General features: G+C 41.1%; 1 protein-coding gene across 29 annotated transcripts in view; it reads right to left on the reverse strand.

The window, feature by feature from the left end:
• FNBP1 (formin binding protein 1) overlaps positions 1-23,261 on the reverse strand; it is a 148,584-nt gene that overhangs the window by 44,072 nt on the left and 81,251 nt on the right. For all 29 annotated transcript variants that reach the window (XM_043530232.1, XM_043530221.1, XM_037879332.2 and 26 more), the window contains 2 exons: positions 20,033-20,095; positions 19,192-19,296 (listed from right to left, as the gene is read on the reverse strand). In XM_043530232.1, coding sequence (XP_043386167.1) covers positions 19,192-19,296; positions 20,033-20,095 — 168 coding nt within the window. The remainder of the gene's footprint in view (positions 1-19,191; positions 19,297-20,032; positions 20,096-23,261) is intronic.

Here is a 23,261-nt window from a genome sequence, read left to right on the forward strand (position 1 = left end):
TAAACATGCCTTCGGGTCTGACAGCTCCACTCATTTTCATTCTTTATTATCTGAGAAAGAAATCTTGTACCATAGCTGTAATTTTACTGCTCAGTTTATTCCTCCAATTCCTATGCTCCAGTTTATGTTTGGGCAGCTGATCTCTTCTATTCTCACCAATATTTCTTTCCATGCACATGTTTGAATTCTGTGATCATCCCCTTATTCCCATAACAAGACTGTCACAGCTGTAGCTCATCCAGGACTCTCTTCCTTACCTCTGAACTTCTCTTGACATATATGGCTAGTCTTCCCACTCCACCCCAGGCCTGCTCAGATGTTTTCTGCTCTCCTCTGAACAATCTACTTCCCTGTTGACCAGCAAAGATTTTTTTGCTTCCCCACACTAGAACCAATAGCGCAATGCTGGAATCCTTTGCGTATGTGATCCCTCCATGCTCTTCCCAGTGCTTCCGCATTTACAGAGATGCACTTCCTTGAGTGACCCCTTCCTTCATATTTGCTGATCTCTCTCTCTCTCTCTTTTTAGATTCTCCTTCCTGAGGCCTTCTGTCACACTGTCCAATATTATTTTCCTCTCTGTCTACCCCATCTGTTTATTTCAGCTGCCTTTTCCTTCCTCTCTGTTGGCCTTTGCACAGCATCCCTCCCTCTCTCAGCCCCCACTCCATATGCCTTTGCCTCCTATCCTGTGTTCACTTGTTCACTCTCCTCCTGGTTTCTATTCTCAGCCAGTGCATTGTTGCCTGTTCTGCTCCGATGTAGCGCACCTCACCTGTATATGCTCCCATCTGTTCCAAAAAGAGTTTCATGTCCCTGGACCAAATGCTGCTCTCAGAAAAGTAGATGGGAGTTTTGTCATTGATTTCAATGGGATCAGAATTTGGCCATGTACACCTACACCCTCCTGCACTAGCTCTTCAGGCATCCAGGCGTGCTCCTAATCTGACCCTTTTTACCTAACCCTTGGAGCAGAGCTGAGAATATTTTTGGAGGTTTTGAATTTTAAGATTCATTCCTAAAATACTGCCAGGTTTGATCACTCATTCCCTCCCAAAACAATCCTATTAGAACAGTTCAGAATTGGGTTATCCTGTGAACTGTTCCAGGCAGACAATAGTTTCCTGACAATAAATCCACATAAAATACCAAATCATGAAACGTTTTACGCATGATAAATGGAAAGTAACAAATTGTGCCAGAAGGTTTCAGATCTCCTCTTGCAGAGAAATGAACCTGTTCCTCATCTATCTATCCAGCTCATAGCTATCACCTAATTATTTATTTCACTCAGTTCTGCAATTTCTTTTGCAAGCACAGTTGATTGTAAAACTTTCCTGGATTCATTTTATCTTAGTTTCATAAAATGATTTAAGAAACCCAGTGAGAACTCATTGGGCATGATGTGCATGCCAAGAGCCAAAACAGTAGCATTTAATGCAAAATACCATAATTAGAAACAGATAAGTGAACTAAATCAAAGAAAACAGCCATATGCGATGCTCCCAAGATTCTTCAACTTTCTGCTAATTATGGTAAGCAAGCATGTATGTCTTCAGGAATTTTATTTATATGCAATGAAATCCCTAGAGGCCAGTTCAGTTGTTTTTCTACACGAGAGCTATATTACTTATTATACACACATATTTGCATTAAATTTGATTAAGGAACAATTATTGCTACATTTTTACACTGAAAAAAAATATAAAAATGAAGTCACCCATACAGAAATCTGGTCCAGCTGCTATAGATCAGTATTCACTTATGAATCCCATTCTGTACAGCCATCTAAGAGTAATCCATTGTTTGAGCTAAGTTCCATGGACAGCCCAGTTCTGTTTACGCAAACTGCCATTATCTCTTGACTTCATCGTTGAAACATAAGACCAGTAATTCATGAATACAGATTTAGGGCCTGATCCTGCAAATCACTCCCAAAAGGAGGCCCATTAGTTTCACATGAATAAAGTATCTCATACCTAAATGTTTGCAGGACAGGACCCATAGTTTTCAACGTGCGTGTAAGTGCCCCAAAATATAAGAACACAGCAGATGAGTAACTAGAACTGGTTACATTCCAAAACAAGAATTCTGATCTGAGAGCCACAGTAACGTTATTGTTCCTCTTCACCATTTTTTTGCATTGGGCAAGCTCAAGACATTTTAAATGTTTTTCCAGTGAGGTATTTTGATCTTAAAATAACATATAAAAATGCCTGGAATTTTTTAAATTATTACTACTAACATCACCACTTTAATATTAACAGATTTATATTTTATAGCTCTGTTCTTGTACTCCGGTGGGAGTTACAGAATAATAAAAATATGAGTTGGGGACATTACATTTCAGATTCAGACTCCTCATGGATGCAGTAGTCTAGAGCTGCAGGCACTGAGTCACACAGGAGAGGGAATCATAGGAGTAATTTAAAGGTGAACTGCACAGGAAATAAAATACAAAACTAATTTTTTTTTTATCCTTTACTGCTCATTTATACATAAAGAAAGCTCCAAAGAGATGGAGTTTTTTCCTCCTCCTTTTTACATTAGAAAGTTCTGGTTTTGGCTTGGCTTTTCCTAGAGGGCAGGCTTTGGAAGACCAGATCCATGACCTCAGAAGTAAGTGTTTGAAACCTGAGCGGCAGCTTTTTCTCCCTTCTCCTTTCAAGTGGGCAGGGTCCATAGAACCAGAGCTCAGGTTTAAACCTCCAGATGTGAAGTCACATTCCAAGTGAAGTCTTCCAAAGACTGACAGAATTCTCCAGAAGAGAAAATATATGTCAAGACTAGATAGTTACAATATAACCAAAGAAGAACAACAAATTATACATCATAAAGAAGCAATAAAGAGCATACGCCGGTTTGTTTTGGTTTTTTTGCTTTGCACCTCACCTGTCATGCTGAAAGCTAATGAGGCCCCCTTCTTCATGGAATCTCTTTTCCAATATTAGTTTATGGGCCCCCAAATAAACATGCATATGAAGCATGCTGCCTACTTCTTAGCTGTCCTTAGTCTGCTTTTGCTAAAGCAATTCTTTCTTAAAGCTCATATGCAACAATAAAACCAAAAGGTCACAGGTGCAGCACTTCTAATTAAGAGAAAATTTCTTAAAAATTGAACTGCAGCCTGATATCTGCTGCATTGTTAGTCTTTTCAGCCCCATATCAGCCAGGACACGATAAAATCCAGATTTCCATCAAAACCACAACTCAGATTTTAGTGTTCATTTATTTCAGAGTCATGCTTTCTATAAATACCTGAGTTATGAATGAAGGATGAGGCAGATCTGTAAGTCCAGATCCTCAGCTAGTGTAAACTGCCATAGCTTTATCCGACTTTGACAGAGCTATTCCAATTTACACCAGCCAGGGATTTGGCCCATTAGAACCCTCTCTAGCATAGGAAGTGCACAAAACTACCATTATTTCTGCCTGAATGATGCTTCCTTTCTCAGCTTGCCACACTAGATCTTGATGGTAAGTGGGAAGAACTTAATTGAATGGCATTTCCAGTACTCAGTAAAAAAATACAGCATAAAATGTCCATGTAAGAGGCTGGGTTTATTATGCCATGATGACGCTAAACATTTGTAAAGTTAAAATAAAACAAAGGATTATGTGATGCATTTTAATGGCCTGATTTTTAGAGGTGCTGAGTAGCTGCAACCCACATTGACAGCAATTGGAGTTGTGGGTACTCAGCACTTTAAAAAAAAAAAAAACAACCACCAGGCTTACATACACAGATTTGTCTCTCATGCTCAAAAACAAACTGAATAGCTGCACAGTTTGGCAACGGTGCTTTTGCCTGTCTCTACCAGCTAGCAGGAAAAAACAAACCCTGTGGTATCAAACTTATTTTTGCCACATTTCCTGCACCAATTTTCTATCTAACCACTGAATTGCATTAACAAGACTTGCACACAGCAGCTACTGGTTGTTCCAGATGCTTGTAATGATCCCAGCAAACCTTTGGAGATGGGAAAAAAGGTGAGCTAAATGGGTGGCATTGGAGCCGAGATCAGTTATGGTCTACAGTCTTTTATGGGTGAAGTACTTCATTCAGAAAAAGATTCCCCCCCACCCCTTTAAATTTAGGAATTAAAAGAATTTCAAACCTGGCAAACATTTTTTTCTGATGTAACATGGATTACAGGGCATATCTGAGTCTCACATGAGGCTACTTAGAACAGCTACTTTTAAAAGCTATACTCCAAGAATTTTTCAGTTTAGCAACAAAGAGTGCATTCTTGTATTGAATGGACACTGCATATTAGGGCTGGAAAATTTTCCCAGATTTATCAATAATTTTTGCATGCATGCAGTGTAATTTAAGTATCTGACCTCTAACTAAAACATAGTACTTTATAATGGAAGACTCTTTGAATTCCTTTTATTATATCAAGATTTTTTTTAAAATGCTCATGTTGTGAAGGTGAATTGGAAAAGTAAAGAATACTGGCGTAAAGATGTAAATTCCAGGTACTGAGTTTCTTGGAATGAATGCTGAGATGCAACATATGAAATAGGCTAAACTGGAGTTTTTAAACAGGCAGCCGGGGTTTTGTCATACTGTACTTTGTCCAACTCCCATTGAAGACAATGTAACTGACTTCAATGGATTATGGACATAACCCTTTTACGATTAGCATTCAGAAATTCTGTGAGGAACAAGAAGTTATTATGTTATCATGCCATTACAATGATGTGTCTTAAAGAAGTTTTTAAAAAATTACATTATTCAGACTATGTCACAACCCCCAGTATGGTTCTGTGTTCTAGAAAAACTGTCAGTTAGTTTTTTTGAGGAGTGATCAAATTTCTCTTATCCTATTTACCATTTCATTCTGCAGTAAGGATGAAGAATGAAGCATGTTTTGTTGAGAACAATTCAAGGGAACTTTTCAAAAGACACATTCCAGAAACAGCAAAAGGGTTGATAGATATATTGTCTTTTAGGTTTACACAGGCAAAAAATAACTCCCACAGGCTGTTGTCGTAGAAAGCAAATGAATAACTGAAAAAGGAAAAAAAAAAATCTCCCCACAAAAAAAACGGTCTCCAGGGTACAATGAGTGAAACAGTCCACCTTCTCAGCAGTTGGTCTTGTCCAGAAGTGCAGTTTCCAGTTAAAAGTTTGATGGAGTTTTAAAAAAATTTTTGGGCAGACAAATGTGTAAGATGAAGCAGCGTCAGGTTGCTGCCTGCCAAACAATAGATCTGTCTTTGATAAATATAAGACCAAACTGAAATGCAAATATGAACAAGAAACTTCAAAATAGGTTAATGATACAAGCATGCTAAGAAATACCTCACAATTTCAGGAATGTTTTCAATTGTTCCTATAACATTTCAGATACAGTGCCTGATGCTGCAACGCAAACCATGAGTCACTGCTTATAACTGCAAGTATTCATTACCAGGAAGTGCAATGGGACTTCTCGTGGTAGCAGTATCATCAGTAGAGTTTACAAGACTATAATCCATTTTTAACGTTACAGTTTATGAACAAATAGTCCTATTGACTTCGGTCCCAACTCAACAAGGTGCTTGAGCACATCTCTAAATCAATGGGACCACTCACAACCCTAAAATTAGGCATGCATTTAAGTCCCTTGCGAAAACAATCCATTAAGTGGGACTGAGTGAGTATGAGTTTCATAATTGGGTCCTATATCACAATACTTTACAAATTATTTTCAAGTAGTATATTATTATCCCATTGTTATTTATTCTTTTTTTTAATTTATGGGACCAATCCTGCAAACACACGAGTATTATTATTATTATTATTTGTTTTACTGTTGCACCTAGAAGCCCTAGTCATGGCCGAAGACCATCATTCTTAGGCACTATACAAACAAAGAACAAGTTACTTTGCTCACATGATTAGACTCAGCTGGTGAAATCCTGACCTCATTAAAGATAGTGGGCATTTTGCCATTGACTTCAACAGGGCCAGAGTTTCACCCTTTGACTTTCGTGCTGGAAGAATCAGGTCCTATTATTAACTATTATGCCATAAGCATTTTGACCATCTCATCAAGTAAGCAGGAAATAGGTTTTCAACATTTTATTTCCTTGGGGAAAGTAAAAGGAAAACAGATTGTTACTTTCAATCATTAGAAGGAAGAAACCTAACAAGCAGTGAATCCCTGAAAACCCTTGGCTGAATGTAGCCAAATACAAACAAGCCAAACAGCTGATAGGGAGGACTAAAGCTTCATTATCAAACCCTAACAAATGTTATCTAGTGCGTTAGCACTGCATGTAGTTCTGCCAGCTTATCTGAGCACACACTAATGAGAGATATATTAGAACAATAAAATACCAAATAAGGCTCTAATGAGTAAGACAGATCTGATTTATAGAGTTCAGAAAGAACCACCAGCATTACAAAGCTGCAACACAAATCCCAACCCCAGTTCTTTAACTGTTCTGGTCCCAGCTACACTGCAAACAAAAGTTCACGTTCATACACATGCCAGACATGTACAAGCACAGTTAGTCCTAGGACTACCTACCTCCTACCAATTGGGTGGGTAAGTCTGACAATCAGAGAAAGGATGGACTTGTGGTTAAGGCATTGTTCTGGGATTTGGGAGATCTGGTTTCAGTTCCTAGCTCTGCCACAGGCTCCCTTGTGTAACCTTTGGCAAATCTCTCAATGCTTCTATTCCCCACCTACAAGTGGGGATAATTATAATTCCTTTCATCCATTTTTTGTCTGTCTTGTCCATTTAGACTGTAAACCCTGCAGGGCAGGTACTGTCTTTCACTAAGTGTCTGTACAGCACTTAGCCCAACAGGACCCCGATATTGTTTGGAACCTGTCAGTGTTACAGTAAAACAAATAATAAAAACAACAGCAACAACCACCACCCAATGGTAGTAAATATGCACAAAGAAGAGTACCAAGATTCATCCATACTGCTCGGTGGCCTTATTGAATCAATCACGCCTTGAAACCAGAAGTCATAGAATCATAGAATATCAGGGTTGGAAGGGACTTCAGGAGGCCATCTAGTCCAACCCCCTGCTCAAAGCAGGACCAATCCCCAATTAAATCATCCCAGCCAGGGCTTTGTCAAGCCTGACCTTAAAAACTTCTAAGGAAGGAGATTCTACCACCTCCCTAGGTAACGCATTCCAGTGTTTCACCACCCTACTAGTGAAAAAGTTTTTCCTAATATCCAACCTAAACCTCCCCCACTGCAACTTGAGACCATTGCTCCTTGTTCCATCCTCTTCTACCACTGAGAATAGTCTAGAACCATCCTCTTTGGAACCACCTCTCAGGTAGTTGAAAGCAGCTATCAAATCCCCCCTCATTCTTCTCTTCTGCAGACTAAACAATCCGAGTTCCCTCAGCCTCTCCTCATAAGTCATGTGTTCCAGACCCCTAATCATTTTTGTTGCCCTTTGCTGGACTCTCTCCAATTTATCCACATCCTTAGAATCATAGAATCATAGAATATCGGGGTTGGAAGGGACCTCAGGAGGTCATCTAGTCCAACCCCCTGCTCAAAGCAGGACCAATTCCCAGCTAAATCATCCCAGCCAGGGCTTTGTCAAGCCTGACCTTAAAAACCTCTAAGGAAGGAGATTCTACCACCTCCCTAGGTAACGCATTCCAGTGTTTCACCACCCTCTTAGTGAAAAAGTTTTTCCTAATATCCAATCTAAACCTCCCCCATTGCAACTTGAGACCATTACTCCTCGTTCTGTCATCTGCTACCATTGAGAACAGTCTAGAGCCATCCTCTTTGGAACCCCCTTTCAGGTAGTTGAAAGCAGCTATCAAATCCCCCCTCATTCTTCTCTTCTGCAGACTAAACAATCCCAGCTCCCTCAGCCTCTCCTCATAAGTCATGTCCTCTAGACCCCTAATCATTTTTGTTGCCCTTCGCTGGACTCTCTCCAATTTATCCACATCCTTCTTGTAGTGTGGGGCCCAAAACTGGACACAGTACTCCAGATGAGGCCTCACCAGTGTCGAATAGAGGGGAACGATCACGTCCCTCGATCTGCTCGCTATGCCCCTACTTATACATCCCAAAATGCCATTGGCCTTCTTGGCAACAAGGGCACACTGCTGACTCATATCCAGCTTCTCGTCCACTGTCACCCCTAGGTCCTTTTCCGCAGAACTGCTGCCTAGCCATTCGGTCCCTAGTCTGTAGCGGTGCATTGGATTCTTCCATCCTAAGTGCAGGACCCTGCACTTATCCTTATTGAACCTCATCAGATTTCTTTTGGCCCAATCCTCCAATTTGTCTAGGTCCTTCTGTATCCTATCCCTCCCCTCCAGCGTATCTACCACTCCTCCCAGTTTAGTATCATCCGCAAATTTGCTGAGTGTGCAATCCACACCATCCTCCAGATCATTTATGAAGATATTGAACAAAACCGTCCATCTCCCTACAACAGTGGTTCTCAAGCCTCTGTTTATGGAGCATAATAGTCTGCAGAAACATTTCCGGGGGTCTGCAGAGTGAAACACAGGGACAGCTGGGATGTCGAAAGAGAAGTCGATCCAGGCGCATATGAAGTGGCATGCAGCATAAATAATTTGGAGAACCACAGCAACATTATAACACCTATTTGTAGGTCCAATTTATTACAATAAAAACAGGTGTTCCTCTTCCTCATTGTTTGCAAGCATTTGAAGGTTTGGAACTGTGGCTGATAAAACTCAGATATGTGGTGCTCTGTTTAGCTGCAGTAAAATAAGCAAACTAAATTCTGGGCTACATAAATAGAAGTATATAATATAAACAGTGGAAATTATTCCAGCACTGAGGGATGAATTAGATCATATTTGGAGTACTATGCACACTTCTGGTCATCTTACTCTAAGAAGAATTTTACAGACAACATACAACCACAAGGCAGGACCAATGGAAGAAAAGAAATTGCTAGTATGAATTGTTAACCTTGCATTATTTTATATTTATGGCTAAAAATTATTGACTGCAAAATGTTGATTCATAGGCTAGCTTACAAACAATGTGCAAATTCCTGAGCTCTTGACCCCACTTTTACTTAGTCCTTATTCAGGCAAAATACCCACTCAATTCACTCGAAGTGCAACTGAGTAAGAATTATTATTATTATTTGTATTAACATAGCTCCTAGGAGCCCACTAAAAATGGAGTTAATTAGTCTCACATAGTATAATAGTCCATGCCTTATTATTACATCCCTAATGAAAGTTTTTTGCCCCACATTTGATCTTTATTAATTCAGAAGTTTGCAGTTTACATATTTTCCCCCAGTACTGTACTTTGTAATATAAAGTGAGGAAATGTCTAAGGAGGACGCATTTTTATAAGATGCTCAAATGGCCATTTAGTGAAGAACTGTTGTGGTGTACAGCTGCTAACAGAAAGGAGATGACGCCAAATGGATTTGCTGACCTAACATCCAAAAGCATCTGATGTTTCCATTACTTGCTCTCCTCTTAGAAGAGCCAACACAAAATCTGTACACAGTACATGAGGGTATTTACGAAATGCAGCTGCTTCTTCCTGTTAGGGTGACCACATGTCCCGATTTTATACGGACAGTCCCGATATTTGGGGCTTTTTCTTACATAGGTGCCTATTACCGCCCACCCTGTCCTGATTTTTCACACTTGCTATCTGGTCACCCTACTTCCTGTACTTACCCAGAGACACTATAGCCATTAACCCTTAGTTGACCAGAAAGCAAAATTCATAAATTAATTATGAGTCAAAGTGGAAAAGCAGCTGTTAAAAATCACAAGACTGTCTCTCAGGTAATAAATAAACTGTAAATAGGACTCACCATTAGAGCACATGCAAATAACTATCTGGAAAGAATCAATGCTTTCATGTACAGACCTGCCTGTTGGGAAGCAAGCACTCAGAAAGAAGGTGTGTTGGTATAAACTGAGCAATTCACATTAGTCTTAATCCCACAGACCTCATGAAGACATTACCAGGGCAAAATCCCAGTGAAGTCAATGGGAATTTGGCCTGAGTAACAAGTGAGTAAGGATTGCAGAGTTTAGCCCAGCTTCATGTTTAAAGCAAGAAAAAAGCAGCTGCTTATTCACCAAAGGTGAAATTCAGTTTGTACAGAGGACCAGAGGGCAAGCCCAAGTCCTGTGCACCACTTACCTCCCGCATAAGCACTTAAGTGGTGCATAGTCTGTGTGTCTGAGCTGTGTAGGGGTGAATTTCAACCAGATTGTATATTTTGTTTGCATTATTGATTTACTGGTATAAATTCACAGCAGACAAAGGGGTGGGGGAGGGAGGAGAAGAGAGAAGCTAGGGGTTTGGGATTATTTAATACAAAGGGTGAAATAATTTTCTCTGTGTTAAACAGATTTTTAAATAGTGCAAGATTTTTCCAACTTTTTATAACAATAAAAACAGAACCCTAAATTTTCCAAAGCGACTAGTGATTTTGGTGCTGCATTTCTTAGTGCTCAACTGGAGTTACCTTAAAACAGGCCTGATTTTCAGAGGGCAGATGGCTCAGCATTTTCTGAAAAACAAGGCCCTTTAACGGTTTGTCTACACTGCTTCTCAAAACCCATCGCAGTGAATCTCAGAGGCTCAGTCTTCAGACTTGGACTCATGTTATGGTGTTCAAAACAGCTGTGTAGACGGTCTGGCTCAGGCTAGAGTGAGGCTCTGGAACCCATTCCCCTCCCCAGCTTCAGAGCCCAAGCTCCAACCTGAGCCCAAATGCATACACAGCTGTTTTTAGTGCCATAGCACGAGCCGGAGTCTGCAGACCCAAGCTCTGAGACTCGCTGCCATGGGTTTTAAAATGCAATGGAGACATACCCTGAGGAGCCTAAGAACTGGGACACCCAGAATCCCTAGTCACTTTGGAAAATTTAGTCCTGCAGCTCTTGATGGGGCAAAACCTCTGAAATGCACATTACTGCTATTCATCTGCGGCTCTGGAGAAGTTTCCTCTGTGGCTTGTTTGCAAGGTTTTTTTAGCCGGTATACATCTTATCTCACTTTATTATGACTTGACTATTGTTCAGACAATGTGAATTGTAAAATGACAAATGAAGGGAAGCTTTAAAAACAGATCAGAAGTCTTTCCATGTCCCTCAGGTCTTCTGTAAAAGCAGCTCTGTATGTACAGGATAATAACAATTTATAAATTCTTAATGAAAAGGGCCCCAGCCCACAGGCTGAGAGAGCAGCTAACACTGCTGGTCCGCCTCCATTTGTAAAGGCAAGAAGAGCTGCTTCTCCCAGGAATCCCTCTAACTGGCAGCCTTTGCAGATCTATGCATAATGGGACTCTGCCAGTGATACACTGACTATTTGATGCAACAATAACGGAGACTCCTCCTACAAGGAGAAATAACATGGTCAGTTTTAACACAATCAAAAGAGCCTAGGAGCATCTGGAGGGAGCAGGGGGGATGTAAATTTCAGACCCTACTGACAGCATTTTATTTTAATTACTTTTATTGACGAGAAAACAAAATAATATAATGATTTAAATTGTTTTGTGTGCTTTTTTCCTTGCAGGCTGACATTAAATCACTCTGAAATATCTTGTTTCCCTTGGTTATTTGCAATCAACCCCATTTATTACTGAATAAAAAATGTCAGGGCAATGGCATATAATGACACGTACATATTTGTGCGTATTGGGGCACTGGGCCTGGGGAGGTGGTGGCGGTTGGGAGGATTTATGCAGCTATCCAGCAAAGGATGGATGTGTGGATAAGGCACTGGACTGGGGCTCAGGAGATTTGAATTCTATTTCCAGTTCTATCATGAGTGACTTGGGAAGTCACATAGGGCCTGGTCTGAAATCCACTGAAGTCAATGGAAGTGCTCCCATTGACTTCAGTGAGCTCTGGATCAGGTCCTTACTCTTTCTGTGCCTCAGTGAAATAAGGATAGTAATTCTCAATTTAATATGGCGTTGTGAGGATAAACTCCTCAATGTCTGAGGCACTCAGTCACTACAGGGTTAAGGCTATAAAATTAGATCAGTTGTAGGTTTTTATTTAACACTGGGACTGGTGAGGACAGGAGATGGTAGAAGCATTTTGCACTTTCAATGGGATTCAATGCAACCCAGGAGCAGACATATAATAAGCTCAAGCACCTGGAGGAAGCATCTATAGAGGCAAATGCAAAGAAGAACCCCACAGCACAGAAAGAAAGAGACAGCAGCAGAGCACAGGATGTGAATAAAACCCTAATGCAAACAAAACCTTTCCGGATGTGGGCTGAAGATTTACGGAAGATGCACTATTTAAAAAAACCCAGAGCTAATTGTGGGGAGTCAGGAACCACTCCTCAATGAAGGTTAAAGTTGAGTTTCCATTATAAGACTCTGACACTTCCCCTCAAATCCTCATAAAAAAAGTCAACTTTCCTGTACAATGTGAACTGTTGAATAGCATTTCTGTAGTCTCTGGATTGAGGAACACGGTGCTGACAGCTCACAAACTCCAGTTTCTCCTGTTAGAAGCTGACGGCGAACATTATCTTATGACGAATTGATCATTATCTAGGATGTAACTATGTGGCTTTCCTGCCTCCCTACTGTGGGCCTTATTCTGCCAGGTGTTGAGCACCTTCTGCAAAGTGCTGATTGCCCTCAGCTGCTATGCAAGTCAGTGAGAGGCAAGGGTGCTCAGCACCTCATGCAACTGGGCCCTAGAGCGCTTCCTCTTTAAAAAGTGATGCTATAAAATGTTACATATAAAAACAGGCCCTTAAGAAAAGCAGGCAGACATTTTTTATTGTACAAAATCTGCAAAGGCACCGCTGGGCACCACACCATCCCATAAAGATGTCAGCTCGTTAGTGATTATAGCACTAAAGAAAAGGAACAAACAACAGAGCGATTCCTTATATGTACGCTGGCTGGACTGCTCATGTGACGACTCATTTCCCCAAATGGTCAAAAAATTAAATGACTGCATGGTGGTTTTTGAAAGAGAACTACAGCAAACTCCTATATCCCATTGCCATCACAACTCAGCTGCAACCCACAGTGTCACCTACAAGTTTTTCCTCAGTGTTAACAGCATCATGTTAGTCCATTTTGAGGATTTCCAAACCAGGTCCCTATAACTGGACTTACTGCAAAGTTTAAGTTTCGTAACCTGAGCTCACTAAGCCAAAAAGCTGAACTGGCAAAACCTTTCACAGGAGACACACACTTCACACCAAACTGCAAGTGTGAGTGCACACCAAAATACTGTGTCTGCACACAGCTAATGTTTATAATTTAAAGCCTGATTGTGAATGCAGAAGGGGAGGTAAGTGCAAGGAGCCTAACCCACACTTTGTCTGCATGTGCAGAAGCTGGCCACAACTGCAGATCTCCTGATCACAGGGCGTGGTCCCTGCTACTGCCACCAAAACAGGGGCAGGAAATGAACAAAGCTCTCACCCTGCCACTTGACCCCCGGCACCAGATGCTTCCCCCTCTTAAATGGCACAGTGAGGATGCTTCCCTTGTGCATTGGCAACCACTTGAACCTCTCTGAGGCACAATGCTTCCCAGAGCTCCTCTTGGGTGCATTGAGTAGCTATCATTGTTGTATAAGGATGTAGTTGCAGAGACCAAAGATGATCCTTCTTTTAGAAAGGTGGGGTTCTGGACTCCAGGGGACACACCAGACTGTGGCTCTTACAGAATCTCTCGTAGCTGTATGATGTAGTGTTTAAATAAAAATCATTTAGTTGTAAAGTACAAACTCTCCATGCCTTAATAAAAAGGCTAACACATTGGAATGGTGCATCTCAGCACTACCTCCAAGGGGACCAAGGCATATTGGGTAGAGTCTGTTCTGTAATATTTACACTTTGCAGTCAATTGATCCTGCTTCTTGCCCTTCCTTTAGTTCCTGAGAAGTCTGTCTTTAAACACAACTGAAGCAAAGCAGCCACTTGACACGCTGTTCATTAGAGGGCCTAACATCAGCTGCAAGCTCTGATTGCAGCTCTAGGAAGAGCCTATCTAAAAGGCATGCTCTAGTTCCACCATCACCTGTCCCCACTCCCAATAAGGTTTGCAGAGTCCTTTTAGGTGTTGATCACTAGCCACCCGACTGCAGGATTTCCTGCTGCATTTGTCAAAGCTGGTTATTATCTAAGGATTAAGAGGTGGGGGCTGATCAGAGATGCAGAGATTTCCATAGCCTCCTCTTGTTCTCAAATCACAAGATGCATCAGTGAATCACAGCTTAAAAACAAACAACAACAACTTGCAAATGTAATTGTGATGCACTGCAGAATTTTAATTCCATTTCTCTGCAAAGGCTGATGCAAAAATAGCCTGTACTGTCTCCTCATGTTAGCAGGTACAGGCTAAAGCAACAGAGGCGTTTATCTCAAGCCCCAGAAATGAGGGCAACTAATCACGTTGCTTGGGAGCACCCTTTTCAGCCAGCAGACTGAACATCACTGGCACCAAATGAAGCGAGATTGTCTGCTTTCCTGGCCAGAAAGTTTTTGGGAGTGAAACTGTGGTAGCCAAGTTATGAGAGGCAAACAAAATTAGAGACACTGTAATAAAAGAAGGGCAGAAAATTATCTCATTGCATCACTTGAGACTGAACAGTTTTTGTATCTCTCTGCCACAAGTTAGCTAAAGCTACCCCCAACTGCAGTTCTTGGTTAAACAATATCCTATTTTGCACTTAGGAGTTACGTAAGGGCAAACCCAGTCACACGGGCAGGGTGAAGTAAAGGAAGGCCATTATTCACAGCCTGACATGGATAAATCCAGTTTAACACATGCACTTAGAAAACACTGTCCTCTCTGTTTAGCAATATTATTGCACATTCAATTCGTTTTGATAACCCCTTCCTTCTACATCTACCATGCTGCTGACAGCATAACTGGGGACTTGACAGATGCCTTCTGCAGGGAGCAGTGGACACTCATTGCCATCCCTCCCAATAGATCCTGCCTTTCTATTTATTTATTTATAGCCTTCAAATACATCTATTTATTGCACTCTGCTTCATTTTGCAATAAGTTAAATTTACAAAATGTGATAATATGGTGGCCAAATTCTAGTTTATAAGTTTAATTTACAAAATGTGATAATATGGTGGCAAATCTCTCCCTCCTTTCTCCCCCATTTCTCTCTTCATTTTACAGGGAAGGAAAATAAAGTTTGCCTTCCAGAAATTGCCTCACATTGTCTTATGCATCATTGATATGTGAATTAGTTATGGTCACAGAGAGGAAATCAGTGTTAGAACCAGGATTAGAAATCAGGAGTAACTGTTTCCTAACCCCATGCTTAGATAACAAGGTCATGTCTGCGCTTGATCTCAGTCTTGCATAAAATCTTGGGGGTGAAGGGGGGTTCCTAATTTTATAACTAGAAAATGAATTCTACGATTTATTTTTAATAGATAAAGCACAGATAATCTCCTTCTAGCACAGAATGTGCATGAAGCATTACATTTTTGACATGCTAGGATATACTGTCACCTGAAAAATACTGTGACAAATCCAGAAAAGTGATAAGGGATTAAATTTGCATGATGAATTTACAATTAATGATAAAATCACAGGGGCCTTTTCTCCTTTGATATGCCAGAATGCTTTGGGGAAATTTTCTGGGCTTATTGTACATTTTGTTGTGCTGCTCCTAACATACGGAGACCGGATGGTATCTACCTACCTCCCAACTTCCATAATGCTGAATGTGCCAGGGATGTTCTAACATCCCATTGATTTCAGTGACATATTAGCGTATGACAGCTTCCCAGCATGAAATTAACTGGGAGTGGCAGGCAGCAGACTTCCCAATGTGCAAAAACTGCACTGTAAGGGCTTGGCTACACTTGCAAGTTACAGAGCAGTAAAGGAGCCCTGGGCACACTAGCTCACTACCCGTCCACACTGGCAAGGCACACAGAGCGCTCTGACTCCACGGCTACAGCGTGGCTGGTACTCCACCTCGGCAAGTGGAATAACATTTGCTGCGCCCCTGCTGGAGCGCCGCAGCACTAGTGTAAACGAGGTGTTGCATTACTGCACTCTGATCAGCCTCCAGAAACGTCCCATAATCCCCTTAAGTCAAGTGGCCACACTTGTCATTGTTTTTGAATCGCTACAGGAATGCGGATATGCTCTTTGAAAGCTCCGTTTCTGACAGCTGGCTGCTTATCTACTCCGAGACAAAGCAAGCCATTAGTTTGGAATGCTGTGTGTGAAAGAGAGAGGTGGGGAGAAGGGGGGTCTGCTGCTGTCTGAACTTCCAAGACAGCATGCTGACATGCTCTCAGCACCCCCAAAAACCCACTCTCCCCCCCCGCCACATACACAAAACACACTCCCTGTCATACTCCAGCCCACCTGCCCCATTTGAAAAGCATGTTGCAGCCACTTGCATGCTGGGATAGCTGCCCATAATGCATTGCTCCCAATGCTGCTGCAAGTGTTGCAAATGTGGCCACGCCAGTGCGCTTGAAGCTGTCAGTGTGGACAGACAGCAGTGCTTTCCCTACTGCGCTCTCCAAAGGCTGGTTTAACTGAAAGCGCTCTACATCTGCAAGTGTAGCCATGCCCGTATATGTAACTCTTTCGGTATAAATCAATACTCACTTGAAATTTAACAGCTTTAAGAAATCCCCAGAAATTAATTAATTAAGAAATTAATTGCTTGAGGGCTAAGCAGAAAACATGCCTCTAACACTACAGTTTTAACTTCATGCAGGAGGTGACAAACTTTTTCTCCGCTAAGAGTTCAGTGACAATACATCATTTGTGGCCTGATTTTCCAGAGGTGCTGACTTCTGTGGGTGCCCTCCACCTCTGGAAGCCAGGGCATTAGATTTTAAATCAACTACATATTGGCTTGCTTCAAAATGCTGGTTATTTTTGGCCCACATGGACTAAACTGTGCCATGCAAGACAAAATTGCCCTTACTAATTTTAGCAATCTAAAAAAAAAAAAATCTCATACTTCTGCATCTTCCAAACAGATGTACAGTTCCATCAAGAATAGAAGTGATTTAGATAAGTCATCTTCCTCCATGTTGCTTTCTTAAATTACAGCAACATCACTGAACTAGATGTATAAACATACTGCATCCTCCTGCATGTACAATTGTGAACGTGGCTAAGGGACGACTTCACATTTCAGGCCCTGATTGCAAAACACTGATACACATTTAAAGTTAAGCATCTGTTTAAGTTCTTTGCTGAATAGGGGCCAACATGCAAAAGCCACAAATAATGTTATAACTTGATGCCAACTGTGATCCAGCAGCATGTTGCTAATCATTGGCATACAACACTGGATTCCAAATTTTATGTGGGGTTTAGACTAAATACATTATAATGTACTCTATGGGATGATAAACCTGATGTTACAGACAGGGTTGGCCCTAAATATTAGCCCAATCCTACAATCCCTACTCACATAAGACATCCCATTGTCTCTAATATGGGTGAGGGTTGAAGGCTCAGGCCCCATCTTAGTACACTGACAACAACGACAAAAGATATCATTTTAGAGCACGCATGTGGCCGATATCACAATGCTTCTTATTAAGCAAACAAAGTAGCAAATATGGATAACTGCATTAGAACATCATGTATTAAATATCTTTAGTGTATTAATATCATTGATGCATCTAAAAAGAAAAGAAGAAAGAATTCCCTGCGTTTGATGGCACTAATAAACCAGAAAAAGCCCCCCCAAAATAATACATACTCTGAGGCATCTATCTGGATGAAGTGGTGCTAATCAGTGTCAAGCAAGACCTGCAAGCAGAGCCGGCTCCAGGCACCAGCTTTCCAAGCAGGTGCTTGGGGCGACAATTAGAATGGGGCAGCAGTCCATGTCCTGCAGCGGCAATTCAGCGGCAGCCCCGCTGCTTTTCCCGCCGCGGCAGCTTTTGGGCAGCAGCTTCGCCGCTCTTCGTGCGGCGGCAATTCGGCGGCGACTGCTTGGAGTGGCAAAATTGCTAGAGCCGCCCCTACCCGCAAGGATACTTTACAATATGAAAATCTTTTCTGCTATACAGCAAGTCTGTGTGTATCATGAATAACCACCCTGTCTTTGCTGGGATGCAGTCATGCACTAACACTTCATTGTCACCAGTGGGATGTTAGGACATCTCTGCTATATTCAGTAGCATGGAAAGCAGGGAGTTGTGTTCTACCTGCATCACACAGCAACAGTCAACATGTAAACTGTCGTCATCACCAGTCATCCTTGGAAAATTACTATAACCCTGATTCTGCTACCCTTACTCATGGTGAGTAGAAACGATAGCAGAATTGGGCCTTTATTTGTGGATTTCAATGGGCCCACTTGCAGAGTAAGGCACAGAATTTGGCTCTTAATTAATACTGTGCTTTAATAGCCATTCTGCTGATTATTTCTATTTTAAAAAGGGGGGGAAGTCAACAATTATACTGGTTTGCCTTTGAACAAATCATTTAGGTGACCTGAAAAATATTCTGGTCCCTGCCCCTTTGATGCTTACAGTACCGTGCTTTCGGTCCCAAGCACTAGCAGAGTTTGCCCATGCACTTGCCATTGGTAAATCCTCAACACTCAGCCTCTATGGGTTAGATTACTTTTGATGGGCAGCTAAGATTAGCACACAAAGTATCGCCATCCTTGGCTTTGCTGCTGCAAGATCAATATTTAATAATAGTGAAGTCCAAATCTTTCTCCATCTAGTTGTCCTAGAGGTTGAAACCTGGGTGAGCTACGCTGCTGACTGTGAGTTACGAGTTTCTGAGTGGAGCCCAGATCCTCGGCTGCTAGCCAGTGAGGACTGATTTTGAGTTGGGGCAAGATCCTCATCTGATATAAACTGAGTTAACCCCACTGACTTTAATGGAGCCGTGCCCATTTATACCTGCTGAGAATGGAGCCCTCACTTTTTTGGGCAAATGGAGGTGCCCCACTACAGAGAATCCCTTGTTTAGGCCAAGCTATGGACTGACACAGTTAAGATGACACGGTGGGTGAAGTAATATCTTTATTGAACCAACTTCTGTTGGTGAGCGAGACAAGCTTCCAAACCTTGTTTCTCTAATATCCTGGGACCGACGTGCTGCAACAACACTGCATACAGTTAAGATGGTCAATTCTGGAGTACGTATGTTATTAGTGGGACTGAAGGAGCAACCATTCTAACATACGTATTTACAAATGGAGTGCCTTGCCACCTGACTTACCTTTTCAACATCTGCTTTCGTAACGTTGATGTCAGCATCCATTTTCTCAAAATACTGCTGTGCTCTATCGGCTTCCTTGCAATCACGTTCAAACCGCCTTTTACTCTGAAAAGGAAAAATGAGCCCATCAGATACCGGAGAGAAACACAATTTGAAATTCAACCTAGTAAGCAACACTCGCTAACTTCATTTTCTGTAATCACTGTCAAGAGTTTTTGAGAACAGCTCATTTACATCTGCATACATTTCCACGCTAAACTGCAAAAGTTATTGGAAAGAAAATATTTGCTCTGATCTTCAGACAGATTGGCTCTGATGGTAACGCCATCTTGATGTCCCATTAGTCTCTCAGCCTCTTTCCATATTCCCCCTACACATGGAACACCTTCTTGCTCTGATCTGCCAAATCACTATCCTCTCTGCATTTAAACCCCTCGCTTCTGTGAAGGCCACAATAAATGAGCCAATACTATCTTTGTTATTTTATGTGTGCACATATGACTGAACAACTAAGGTGTGCACATGCATAAGCTGAGTATCCATGGGTAACACTCACCTTTCCTTACACAGTCCCCTCCTGACAGTTTCTCACCTTCCCTCATTGTGTCATATCTACTATTGAGGTCCAGATTCTGCTATACGGATGGCACTTAAAGGGCACTATTTTATATCTTTATATCTTGACCTTTAGAGTCAAGTTTTCAAATCATGTTCTTTTGGATTTCAGATGTTCTCCTCAAACCATATCATAATCTCTTTTCAAACACAATGTTTAGAAAGATCCCTATGAAGACAGTGTCAATACAGCTATAACATCACTTCTGAAAATGTTTCCACTTACTGCTTCAAGCTGTTTCCAGAAAGTTTCAATGTTTTGTTGTGCCTTTCTGCCATCATGAAAGTGCTGTGGAAAAAAAGCCAAAATATTATAAACAAAAGAAACAACAAACAATTACATTAGAGGAGATATAGAAAAACAAAAAAAATCTTGCATCTATTCTGTGACTCTACCAAGCCACACAGGTGTACGATAGCTATTTTATGTCTCAGCAGGCCACGGATTTACATCGGTAACAATTAAAGAGGTTTCATAGACAAGGTATAATTAATCCCTTTAGCAATTCTACCTCGCATTGTTCACTGTAACCCTTAATTATTGGTTTCCCATTCAACCATCCCCACACTACTCCCATCTGAACAAGATCTCTTTAAATACCAATTGAACACTGCCTCTGAATTAAAATTTTTCTCCATGTGACACTTGCCCAGCCATCTTCACGATACAGAATCATCCTCCTTGATTGGCACATTCTGGTATTGATACTGGTCCTTTATTAACTGATTTTCATTCACATACAATATGAGCATGTTCTTCTTTCCCCCTGTTACAGGCTTAAGACTGTGGGACCGGCTGTCCTCTTCTATTCGGTTTTGAGACGTGTCCAATTACTTTGGATTCCGGCAGAAACCTTATTTTTCATATATTTTCTTGTCTACATTAAGCTGCTATAGAAAATTTGACCTGTGAAATGTCTATTAAGCAGCCATTAAGTAACATATCTTGTTAAAAACAGATTAATCCCCTAACAAGAACAGTAGTGTGAATTTATATTCTTCATATCATACTATAGTCTTAGTAAGAGATGCTTGCTTGAAATTCTCCTTAATTAGAGTCAATTCTAAGCAACAGCTCTCAGCACTTATAGACTGCTCTTCATCAAAGGCTCTAATGTACTTTACAAAGATGGGTATATCCTCTTTTTACACAGGAGGAAGGTGAAGCACATGGAAGTTAAGTGGCTTGCTCAGAGACACGCACTGACTCAGTGGCACAGCTGTAAATAGAATACAGTCCCCTGCTCAACCACTATCGCACATTGCCTCCTGTAATAGCCCCTTGACCAAGAAAAACCCCAACAATAATCCACTAACGGGCACAGACATGCCTTTACATTGCATCACTATTTCCATCTGGGAATTAAGCACCATGCAGGGTCAGGCCTTATACCTATTTTATGCAAAATGACAACACACACAGTTACGTTAGAAAGGATAAAACCCCATGCTTCACTGTCAGAGCCAGCTACTAATTGGTGGGGTTAGGAAGAAACTACCCCTATAAACAGATTAATCCACAAGTGGCCACTTCAGGGTTTCCTGCGCCTTCTTCTGAAGCAGTTGGTCCTGGCCACTGTCTGAGAGACACGATACTGGATTATACGGATTACTGGCTTGATTCAATATGGCACTTCCTATGTGCCTTTCTGATGTCACCAAACAAGCCGGCCATTTCCCATGTGGGGTTTAAAATAAGACTCCAAAGACCATCATCATCACTCCCACAGAACACCTAATAGTGTCTAACACAAACTCATTTTAACCTTCAGGTGAGGGAAAGAATAAAGACCAGTCTGAGGATTCGAAATACCACAGTATATAATCCTAAATCTCTCCTTTGGCCTGGGTGCTCATCTGCAGCTAAACAAAGCAGTGCTGGACATCATTTCTCTTTAATTTAATTCCCTAGAATTTTCATAGTAGAGAGGAAAAAGAGGGAGACCCAATGTCAGTAACACTTTTAACTACTCTGAAACTTTTAATTATGTAACAATGTCCAAGTCGGATTGTCACAGTCCCATCTAGAGAGAACACTTGAACGTGAAGCAGCCAAGCCATAAAAGGCAATGCAGCTGAAAAGCTGGCAATACTACAGCTCTGAAGAACACATCCTTTCCCATTAACTCTGATACTTGTGCTATTCTGACCTTTACCCACCACATTTAACTTCTGTGAAAAAACACACTCACCGCAGTATGACATTACAAAAACATGTCACTGAAAACTCCCTGGTCGAGGGAAAAAAAAACAAACCAAACTCCTGATTTAGAGTTCCTTACCTAGAATCAGATTCACACTAACTCATCCTCTGATGCTCCCTTTAACTCCTCAGGCTACTTATGAGGCAAGATACAGTTTTCTTCCCAATATGGACTTTGAAATGCTCCTACATTTAACAATTTCATAGGTCTGTTCTCCTGAACTCTACTTAAGTAACAACTGCAATTTAACTCTAGTCCTTTTAATTTTCTTTCTGAGCAATATATGTCTGACAAAAAAGATATGGGTAATATTATCTCACTTACACTGAGGCTGCAAACAAGATTGATTTCCTTTCTTCACACTGCATTTCCTGCCTGTAGCTATCCTTCGTAAATGTTTATCGGTTTCCTTGTCTTCTCTACTTGCAGATTTGCTGCCATGCGTGAAGGGAGCTGATTCCTGAGTACTATACCTGCTCAAAACCCTTAGTGTTACTGTTTAATGTTTCATAAATACATATAGGGGACAGACAGACTCACTCACTCACAAATTAGGATTTAACAGAACATAATTTAGTGGCTGGAGATAATTCTGCAGTCAAAGCGAAACAAGAAGATAAGAGCGAACATGAGATCGTTTATTTTCCACATCTGATCTCACTGGAATCAACAAAAATGTTTTAAATTTGTACGATCTGTAAATGTTATTTTCAGGTTGATGTTCTCTACAAAACAGAACTCTACAAATTGCTGTAACATACAAGACAGAAGCAGCCAATCATGATCTGAGCAAACAGCGGTCTCTTCAGATACTGCTACATGTTAAAAGAAGCTCATTTTATAGAAATGAAGCAATGAGACCATGAAAAGGGTCTTGTCTTATTCTGCAGAGTTAAAGTTTGAATATTTTCTGTATTTCACTGTACAATGGTGTCATCTCAATTTCAAATTCTGCATCTTGGTATTTTTCTTACAGCTATTCTCTAAATTAGTTTGTAAACAAACCAGTTTGGCTTGTAGCATTTATGTCTTTCTCATCAGAGGTATGCCTGAATGTAGTGATAACTGAAAAGCAAGGTGGGTGAGGTACTATCTTTTATTGGGCCAACTTCTGTTGGTGAGAGAGACAAGCTTTCGAGCTTACACAGAGCTCTTCTTCAGATCTAGGAAATGAACTCAGCCCTGGTCTATATTACAAACTTATGTCACTGTAACTATGTCACTCAGAGGTGTGGAAAATCCACTCCCCTG

The sequence above is a fragment of the Chelonia mydas genome, chromosome 16, assembly GCF_015237465.2.
Source record: "Chelonia mydas isolate rCheMyd1 chromosome 16, rCheMyd1.pri.v2, whole genome shotgun sequence".
NCBI classification, from domain to species: domain Eukaryota; kingdom Metazoa; phylum Chordata; order Testudines; family Cheloniidae; genus Chelonia; species Chelonia mydas.